Source organism: Mus musculus, chromosome 5 (genome assembly GCF_000001635.26).
Source record: "Mus musculus strain C57BL/6J chromosome 5, GRCm38.p6 C57BL/6J".
Taxonomy (NCBI): Eukaryota; Metazoa; Chordata; class Mammalia; order Rodentia; family Muridae; genus Mus; species Mus musculus.
The window spans coordinates 113,988,597-113,998,421 of record NC_000071.6 but is presented as its reverse complement, the minus strand read 5'-3'; the positions used below and the strand labels follow the sequence as shown (position 1 = coordinate 113,998,421).

Sequence of the window (9,825 nt, the reverse complement as noted above, 5' to 3'; positions counted from 1 at the left end):
GTATTAAAAAAAAAGATTCAGCCTGGCAGGCACTGTATAGATTGAGCTCTCTCTCAAGCCCCCACACTGCTGTTAGTAGTTATGAATCTTGCCGAGTACGGTGGTACACGCCTGTAATCACAGCACTTTGGCAGAAGAGGCAGGAAGATCTTGAGTTGGAGGCTAGGCTGGGTCACTTAGTGACTTGAAAATAATTTTGCTTTTTTTTTTCTTTTTTGGTTTTTTTTTTTTTTAGTTTTTTTTTTTTTTTTTTAAGATTTATTTATTTATTATATGTAAGTACACTGTAGCTGTCTTCAGACACTCCAGAAGAGGGCGTCAGATCTTGTTACAGATGGTTGTGAGCCACCATGTGGTTGCTGGGATTTGAACTCTGGACCTTCAGAAGAGCAGTCGGGTGCTCTTACCCACTGAGCCATCTCACCAGCCCTCTTTTTTGGTTTTTTGAGACAGGGTTTCTCTGTGTAGCCCTGGCTGTCCTGGAACTCACTCTGTAGACCAGGCTGTCCTGGAACTCAGAAATCCACCTGCCTCTGCCTCCCGAGTGCTGAGATTAAAGGCGTGCACCACCACGCCCGGCTTTATTTATTGATTTTTATATGAGCACACTGTCTCTGTCTTCAGACACACCAGAAGAGGGCATCTGGTCCCATTATAGATGGTTGTGAGCCACCATGTGGTTGCTGGGAATTGAACTCAGGACCTCTGGAAGAGCAGAGGGTGCTCTTAACCACTGAGTCATCTCTCCAGCCCTAATTTTGCTTTTTAAACTTTGCTCAGGTCAAACATGATTAAACACACACACACAGAAATTCTATGGTTTGCACGGAGTCTCCAGAGTTACTCCTTCTAGCTGGTGCCCCTCTGGGTTCCTTGAACGTTGCATTGGCAGAGTAGCAGAGGATGCTGGAGGAGAGTTTTCATGGCATCTCCTTCCTATTGTTTTACAGGTCTCCAGAGCAAAGCCACATCCTTTAGAGCATCTCTCCCTGCAGCCGCTCCCACTCCTGGAAGGTCTCGCTGTTCTTTAGTAAATCTATGTTCCTTTTTTTCTTTAAAAAAAGGATTTAATCTTTAAAATTTTAAAAATCTCGTTTTATGTGTATGGAAGCATAAGGAGGCCAGCATGAAGGCATCAGGTTCCCCAGGACTACAGCTACAGATGCCTATAAGCTGCCCTATGGGTGCTGGGTACTGAAGCCAGTGGTCTGGAAGAGTGGTCAGTGCTCTTAACCACTGAGCCATCTCTCAAGCCCCAAGATTCCACATTCAGATCAAAACAATCAAATCAATAACACACCTTGCTGAGAGAGAGAGAGAAAGAAAAAAATCACAAATCTGGTGTTGATTCTGTCTCTTTATGTTCTGATGTTTGGGTCCATGCAGATTCACATACTAGTGTTGCTTTGCTAAAATGCCATCTCAGGGCCGGGGAGGTGGATTGGCCATCTTTGCTTGCTGTTCCTGCAGAGGAGCAGAGCTCCAAAGCTGGCAACTGCCTGTTGGTATGTCACCCCTCTTCTGGCCTCCACGATCATCTACATATGCATGCCATTACACACACACACATACACACACACACACACACACGAAAATAATAGCAAATCAAAATAGTATCTGTCACTAATTTGTGAGAATATGTCTTTAAATATTTGGCACTCTCCCACCCCTGCCTCAGCCCAATCCCAGCCTGCTCCTTGAGCCCTTTCACAGGAATATTCCTGGCTGAATGCCTAAGATACCGGGTGATTAATACAGAGGTAATGGCATGGTATGCAGCCTGACACTCTGTGTGTGTGGAGTTGGGGGCAGGGCTCTGGGAAGGCTCTGGTGAGGTGATGTCCAACTAGCCCAGGAGTCTTTCAGCTGAAGGAAGAAGTAAGAGGGGGTGGAGCTGGTTTGGGGAGGGGTCCTGAAGCAGGATGAGGTAGCAGGGCCAAGGCAGCAGGACAAGGATTTTAGCCCCACAGAGAGCATGCTGTGTAGGGCCCTGTGGCAGGGGTGTAGGCAGAGGTGAAACCAAGAGCGTTAGATCAGGCCCCTGCCATGGAATGGGGAGATATGGGAAAATTCCAGACCCACCTGTCTTAGTCGGGGTCACTATTGCTGGGATGAAACACCAGGACCATAAGCAACTTGGAGAGGAAAGGTTTGTTTGGCTTGCACTTCCACATCATAGCCTATATCTGTCCAGCGGCCACGGAGAACTGGGTACACCTGAAAGGTAGGCTGGGAATGAAACAGGAAGGGCCTGCAAGGGAAGAAGGAAACCAAGACAAAAGATTTCTGATCGTGGCTCAAAGTTTAAGTTTTAGCACTGCAGTTTATATAGGGGAAACCCAAAGACCCATCCTTTGTTTCGGCTGGATTCTGTTGTACAACAGAATCAGCAGCTCAGCGGCAGTCTGCTGCTGTTGGTGGACAAGGCAGGAGACTTCCACCCTGGTCGGAAGACTCCACCCAGGTTGGTGAAAGACTGACTGTGGCAATTAAGGTCTGATTAGCCTGCTCAGAGCTGGGGAGAGGGCACAATAGCCCATTACTAAAGGAAGTCAGGACAGGAACTCAAGCAAGGCAGGAACCTGGAGGCAGGGACTGATGCAGAGGCCATGGAGGGGTGCTGCTTACTGGCTTGCTCCCCATGGCTTGCTTAGCATGCTTTCTTATAGAACCCAGGACCTCCAGCCCAGGGGTAGAACCACCCACAATGGTTGGGCCCTCCTCCAAAAATCACTAATTAAGAAAATGCTCTACAAGCCCAGATTTTATGGAGGTATTTTCTCAATTGAGAAAATGCCCTCCTCTCCTCTGACTTTTGCTTATGTCAAGTTGATATAAAACTAATCAGTGCACCATCTCTAGGGGCTGTCTTCTCTGGGGATCCCCAAACATTCAAATGTGAGTCATAAGAAGACCATACAGGCTTCGAGACTGGGAAGTCTCAGAATCCTGAGCCTGATGCTCCCGGAGGGCTGAGAAGGTCGTCTCTGCTCTAATTGATGACATCCACAACTTTATGAGTTTAAAACTGACTCCGCAGAGATGTCTTGACCTCTGCAGGTGGTCAAACTGTGACATGCATATGTTCTCACACACACATACATACACACACTCATATGCACACATACTCACACATATATGTATACACATACATATACACACACTCATACACACATGCACACCCACACACATACACAGATATACACACACACACACACAAAGCTGGCATTCTGGAACACTCGTGATCATCTATCAGCCAAAGAATAGCTCCAAACAGAGGGGAGCCCTGCTGGGTATTGCCATTCAAAACCTGTCTTACTTAGTGCTGAAAAACTGTGGACCAAATTCACAGACAAAAAGTATACTCAGTCCTGTTTTGACATAGTTGCCTTCTGAAAATGCAGAGGATGCTTTGTGTCGACATAGGGGGCAGTTAATGGCGCCATTCTCAGATCTTTAAAAACCGAGACTCTTTGCACTTAGCAGGAGCGTCTGTTAAATACGAGCAACTGGAAACTTCCTTACATTGCGGGGTAACCCCACTGAAAATCCCCTTTAAGGGTTGGTTACATGGTACATAAAGGAGCCTTGCCACTAAGGCTAGTGACCTGAATTTGATTCATGCATGTATTCATACGCATATCACACACACACACAGATAATAATAAATAAAAATTTAAAAAGAAAGACAATCCTTATTTGAGGATGGAGACTGTTGATACCCTCAAGACGGTGGAAGAGGCAGGGAGGAGCCAGGTTTCCTCTCGGGCTTTGAGGATGATGGAGTGGGACTGGAGACTTGTGATTAGCAAGGCTTGGGTACCACAAGAGGTCCAGAGTAGGGGTCGGGGCTCTGTGAAAGAGAAGTTTCTATCAAGTTGCCCAGTACCGCCTTGCTGGGGTCCCTCACCCTGGCCCACTGGCAACCTTTCCAAAGCCAATGCAACGCGCCCGCTTATCCCCACTGCTGTCCCCGGGCAAGCTTCTGGCCGGCCCACAGTTCTCTCTCCCTCCGTGGGTTAGTCCAGCTCACGGAAATCCTGCCTCCTAGCAAGTACTACTCCTTCGAGAAGCCTTTCCTCTCGCCACCCACTAGTCTGCGTTTCTAGACACCAGAAGGAATTCGAAGATTAGATCAGCCCTTGGTGGTGCAGGCGTTGGAATCCAGGACCTTGAGTAGGCCGGCGGGACACCCTGCTACTGGGCTACACCCCAATCCTATGCAAAGCAACTCTGCAAGCGGATTTCACAGTCCCGGGGGTGGGGTGGGGTGGGGGGAGGCCCCGCACTTTGTATGAGCAGAGTAACTTTCCTTGAAAGAATAAACGAGTGAGTCTTTTACAAACTCTGGGCAGCTTTGCTCTGCTGGCCTTGCCTTCGGAGGCCTCAGTTTCCCTACGCTGCCCGCGAGTCTAGCGGCGGAGGAGGGGCCCAGGCCGGGCGGCTGCAGCCAGCGCGGGGGCGCGCGCGAGTGGACGTGACCGCGCGGCGGGGCCCGCCCCAGGCCGGTCACTGGCGCATGCGCATCACTGCCCGAGCGCTGCGGGCCCGGCGGACTCCGGAGCCGGGGAAGGGGGTGGGGGGTGGGGAGTTTGCGGGAGGGAGGAGGGAAGAGGGAGGGAGCGAGGGGCGGGCCCGGCGCGGCTGCCCGGCCGGCTGCTGGAGGCCCCGGGCCGGGCCCGCGCCGCGATGGCCTTGGTGACCCTTCAGCGCTCTCCCACGCCCAGCGCCGCGTCTTCCTCCGCAAGCAACAGCGAGGTGAGCCCGGCCGCACCCTCCCACAAGGTGTGAGGCGGAGGTGCGTCCGCCCTTGGGGTGCGGGCGTCCCCGCGTCCCGGTGACTGAGCATGCGCCGGGCTGGGGTCGCGGAGGTGGGGGGGCGGGGGGGGATGCTTCCAGATCGCAGGGCACCAGGAAAGGCTCTGGTCGGCTCTGGGCTGCAGGGTCTCGGGTTCCGCTCGGGGCCTGAGCTCATGCTGCTTAATCGGGGTAGATGGGGACCGGAGCGTCCGGGTCCTCAGGACGGCCTGCCCCAGGCTGTGCTACCCCAGCCGGGCTCATCCCACCCCCTTCCCCTGATGAGCTTAAGGCCTCGGAGTAAACCCCGGATGACCCAGCCGGCTGCAGGGGACGCCCCGCTGTGCTGGGCTAGCCCCGCAGGCCCAGGAAGTTGCCAGCTGGAATCTGGGCCCTCTCCCGGGGTTGTGTGTCTGCGTGAGACTTGGCTCAGCACCCCTGCGTGCCCGTGTTGGTGCGTTTTGGGCTCGTCTTGCGGGGACTGGCAGGCATCTTTGCAGAATGGCTGTGAGGTTAAGCCTCCAGGGCCCTTTCTGTCTGAGACTCTTTCATGAGTTTTATCTGCAGGCAGAAGGTTCTGGTTGCCTCCTCTTTGCACACAATTAGGCAGGGCAACTGAGAAGTTAGATTGTAGTAAGGCCTCTCTTCCCACACAGCTCGGTTCCCCTACAACAGTTTACAAAGTGCCTTTTATCTTGTGTTCTTCCTAGGAAACTACAGGAGCATAGGGAAGCAGGGAGGGGCAGTACAGGCCTTTGCAGCCGAAATTCTCTTCCTTCCTTCCTTCCTTCCTTCCTTCCTTCCTTCCTTCATCATGTAGTTGTGGCTGGCCCCCTGCCTCTGCGTCTCAGATGTTGTCAGTTCAGAAGAGCTTTCCACACCTGGCTCTCAGCCTGGATTTCTAGCCAACTTCCATAATGTTATGGGAATTTAACACTTGGTCGCTTCCAGTTCCTGTATTAGACACATTTTTAGGCTTTTAATCTTTTTTTTTTTAGTTGAGATGTAACTCACAGCCTGTGGCTTTACCTTTTGGAAGTATGTAAGTCAGCGTTAGTAGACACACCCGCTCAGCCACTCAGTCCCGAAGCTTCAGCGCCCCGCCCTTCTCAGTTACCGCTTGTCTTTGCTTCACCCCCACCCCGGGGCGTCCCCTACTTCTCTACATTTGCCTACGCTGTAGTTCATATAACAGGAAATATGCAGTGTTGCCTCTGTCTGGCTTCTCCCTCTAAGCGTGCTGGTCTCAAGGTTTGCCCATACTGGGTCTAATCATTTCTTTCCTTTCTATAAGAATTCATTGTATGGGGGGTAAATTTTTTTCAGGACACTGATTAGGACATTTTAAAAATCATTTTATTATTATTATTATTATTATTATTAATGTTATTTAGTACTAAATGTTTGAACCAGACCCTTGTGTGTGCCTGGCACTACGCACACTACCTACATTTTAAAAATTACATTAAGGTGTGTATGCATGTGTGTGCATGCGTTTGTCTCTCTGTCTGCTTCTGGGCATATGCAGGTGCCCACGGAGACCAGAAGAGGATGTTGGATCCTGTGGAGCTAGGCTTACAGGGGGCTTGTGAGCTGCAGGTTGTGGATCTGGGCATCTGCTTTTAGGTCCTCTGGAAGAGCAGCAAATGCTTTTAACTGCGGAGCTCTCTTCTGCAGCCCCCTTCCAGCCTCCATTTTAAATCATTATATGATGATCTCCCAATGACCAATTAACAGAAGAGAAAGCCCAGAAGAAAGCCAATGTTTAAAGTGTGAGGAGGCCCAGAGCCCTCTTGACTTTTACATCCTAGGAATGTGGAAGGTGGAGGCAGGAAACCCCTAGTACAGGCTGCATGGCCAGGCTAGTGAAATTAAGAATGGGCAAGGTGAGCGAGACCCTGACTCAATATGGAAGACAATGACATCGCCAGCAGCCACATACACACACACATGCACATGTGAACACATACCAGTCACACCTGCAAGTACACACAAACCCTAAAATCCCAGATGGCTTTTCTTTAACTTGAGCATGCCTTTGTCACCTGGGATGTTCCTGGGATGGCTAAGCTGCCTTCCCGATGTGCCCAGGTCAGGAGCAAGGCAGAGAGAGTAGACAGCAGGTGCTCCCTGTGCTGGGAGACTGGAATCCCGATTGGCTGTGCCTCCCGCCCATCCTTTTCCCACTTGGCTTCCTCTCTCTCTCCAAGTCAGATCTTCGGATGGGCCTGGATTGTTTCTTTGGGGATGATGCCGTCTCTCTCTGCTTCTCTGGCATTCCTGACCTTACATCACCTTTCAGTGGAAAACCTCAGATGGTGACTAAGAAGTCAATGGCTGCGGAGCCCGTGTCCTCTTTCCCCCAGTCTGTTATCCAAATGCCACTTCTTTTATGAGTCAGGGAGACAGCGGTTTCCTGACAGAGCTAGGTTAGCAGTGAAGCCTGGGAAACCAAGGGAAATCACAGCTCTTGGTCCCACAGCAATCTTGTCCTCTTACTTTTGTCCCCCATCACCTCCCCATACTTTCTGGATCTTTAATTATCTCGTATTTGTCCTTTTCCTGTTGACCTTATTGAATTCCTTTGTGAGATCAAGGGGAGCTGAGAAAGAGATACATAAACTGTTTCCCCTAGGTGTATAGCAACATTGTTTTGGACCAATGTGCAAGGTCTGTTTTTCATGGGCACAGGCTAGTCTCCAGGCACTTGGGACCAGGGCTTCTCAGCCTCGCTGCTGACCCTGAGACTCAGAGGTGGAGGCTTCTCCTTCAGCAGCATCCTCTTGCTCCGCCCACTAGATGCCAGTAGCACCCTCCAAAAAAATGCCCCAGTGGCCCTTATTGAAGGAGTCCTTACATGTGGTGATCCGCTGCTGCTGTTTGCTTCTGTCTAGTGCTGCAATGTGTGGGGGGCCTGCCCTGGTTTTTCCCTTCTCCTTTACAGCCCAGGAGCCAACGCGGTCCATTCCCAGTGTGTACATCTATAAAGTTGTACATAGACTCTTCATATAAGGGGGACACCTTATGGAATACTCATTCTTGGTGGAAATGGTCTCCTCTTGATGTATATCCCATACTGCCCAGTTCCCTTCCTACCTTAGCTCTGGATCCAGTTCCTGCTGCCCTTGACCTCTGGCTGGCTGGCTGGTCCCCAGTCAGTCTTGTGTCTGTCCTGGCTGTCACACTGCTCTGATGTTCTCTTCCACACAGTGGGTGCTTTAAAAAAAAAAACACGCCAACTCCTCCTGGACCACCTTGTGTTTTCTTCTCATTTTGTGTTTTTGCCCAGAAAGGAGAGGTGGGGAGGGGAGTAAGTAGTGATGGGGTTAAGATATTTAGAATTCAATGCCCGGATACCTTCCATGGCCGAAGTCTTGTCTGGCGTGGCTTTTCGTTTCAGTTTGGTTTTGGACATGCCCGCTTGCTGTGTTATCTGGGCTGCTCTCAGATCCCTGGGGCAAACGGTTCCCCTGCCTTAGCCTGTTAAGTAGCCAGGGTGACAGGTGTGTGGACCTTCTTTGGGATGGAGTTTTTCAGTGGTATTCCTCGGGCTTGCTGGTGTGCCTGGCTCCACAAAGAAATAGGTTTTCTTAAGACGGTAATCCCGTTTCCTGTAAAAACAAAACCAGAATAAGACTCAGAGTCAGTGTGTTGTCTAGTCTAGGGCTTGAAAGAGCCTTGGGAAACAGAGCCCATGGGGCTCGGCTCAGGCGGCTGAGACAGAAATAGGGATAAACATTAGGAAACCTGAAAATGTGGAGCGAGAGTGACTCAGAGGAACAACACATCAGGTTGGCATGGAGAGGGCAGGGGGTGTGTCTCGAACACGGCAGCCTCCTTCCTGGATGCCTTTATCTTTGCCGGGCACCGGGGAGTCTGCTGTCAGAGCTAATAGTGGCGGCTGTGAGGTCACACACTTTCTCTCTCTTTCCCTGTAGTTGGAGGCTGGCAGCGATGAAGAACGGAAATTGAACCTCAGGTAAGTCCACTTGGCGTTTGTCCTTAGGTCCGGGAAGTAGGTGAAGAGCACTGTTGTACGGTTGAAAAATGGTTTTATAACCGTGTCTTCATGGAAGCCCAAGCTACAAGCTCGTAATCTTACCAGAAGGGATTTGGATCTCTTTGAGTTCGAGGCCAGCCTGCTCTACATAGCACGTTCCGGGCCAGCCCAAGCTCCGTGGTGAAATACTACTGTAGAGATTACTGGTTGTAGTACATACCTGTGATTCTAGGAGCTGATGAGGCAGGGTTGCAGTTTTAAGGCCAGCTTGGACTACATAGTAAACAAACAAAAAACCTGGGATGTGTCCTTTGCCCATCACGTACAAGGCTCTGGGTCCATCCGCAGCACCACAGTAAATGAACAATTAAGTAAAAATCGTATGTGCTTGGCTACTCCCTGCTTAGGGGGAGGAAGAACTGCTGAGCACACACAGGGTCTCAAGCAGGCTAAGCAAAGGCTCTACCACTAAACACCAGCAGCCTGTAACTGCCTTGATATGGGATGTCATTTGCAAAAGGAGGCAAATAACTGTATTTTTTCTGTGCCCTTCATTTCCTTTGTTGTTGTTACATGTGTGTGAGCGTGTCTGTGTCTGTGTGTGTCTGTGTGTGTGTATCAGAGAACAGTTTGGAGCATTCATTTCTTCATGTGGGTCCCTTGGATTGAACTCAGGTCCTCAGGCTTGGCAGCAAGGTCCTATGCCCGCTCAGCCCTCTCGTCGCCCCTGATATATTTTCTTGCAGAAGTTCCTGTCTGTGTTTAACAATCATTGTACTATGCCCTCTGTTTTTTCATTCTGCTTTGGACAAGCTGCTACTTTTGAAGTCAGAACATCACTTCTTTTTGCTTGCTTTTTTTTTTTTTTTTTTTTTTTTCAAAATGAGGTCTCTCTGTGTAGCCCTGACTGTCCTAGAACTCACTGTAGACCTGGCTGGCCTTGAACTCAGTGGTCCATCTGCCTCTGCCTCCTGAGTGAGTGCTGGGATTAAAAGTGTCGTGTGAGATTGGGATTGATTGGTAGCCGA

At 50.3% G+C, this 9,825-nt stretch overlaps 1 protein-coding gene and 1 long non-coding RNA gene across 5 annotated transcripts in view; one reads left to right on the top strand and one right to left on the bottom strand.

The window, feature by feature from the left end:
* Nucleotides 1-4,618: 4,618 nt before the first annotated feature.
* Ssh1 (slingshot protein phosphatase 1) overlaps nt 4,619-9,825 on the top strand; it is a 56,710-nt gene continuing 51,503 nt past the window's right edge. For 2 of the 3 annotated variants that reach the window (NM_001363469.1, NM_198109.5), the window contains exons 1-2: nt 4,632-4,758; nt 8,736-8,776. In NM_001363469.1, coding sequence (NP_001350398.1) covers nt 4,690-4,758; nt 8,736-8,776 — 110 coding nt within the window. In that variant the 5' untranslated portion in view covers nt 4,632-4,689. Of the gene's footprint in view, nt 4,799-8,735; nt 8,777-9,825 lie in introns of all 3 variants that reach the window. The other variant, XM_030254423.1, reaches the window with a different exon arrangement.
* Nucleotides 6,188-8,600, bottom strand: Gm52825. Of its 2 annotated transcripts, none has more exons than XR_003955978.1 (3): nt 8,545-8,600; nt 8,155-8,408; nt 6,188-8,013 (listed from the first exon to the last, which is right to left on the bottom strand). It is a non-coding gene; the product is annotated as a predicted gene, 52825 (long non-coding RNA). The 2 variants fall into 2 exon arrangements; XR_003955979.1 differs by lacking the exon at nt 8,545-8,600 and having other exon boundaries at nt 6,188-7,240; nt 7,894-8,013; nt 8,155-8,528.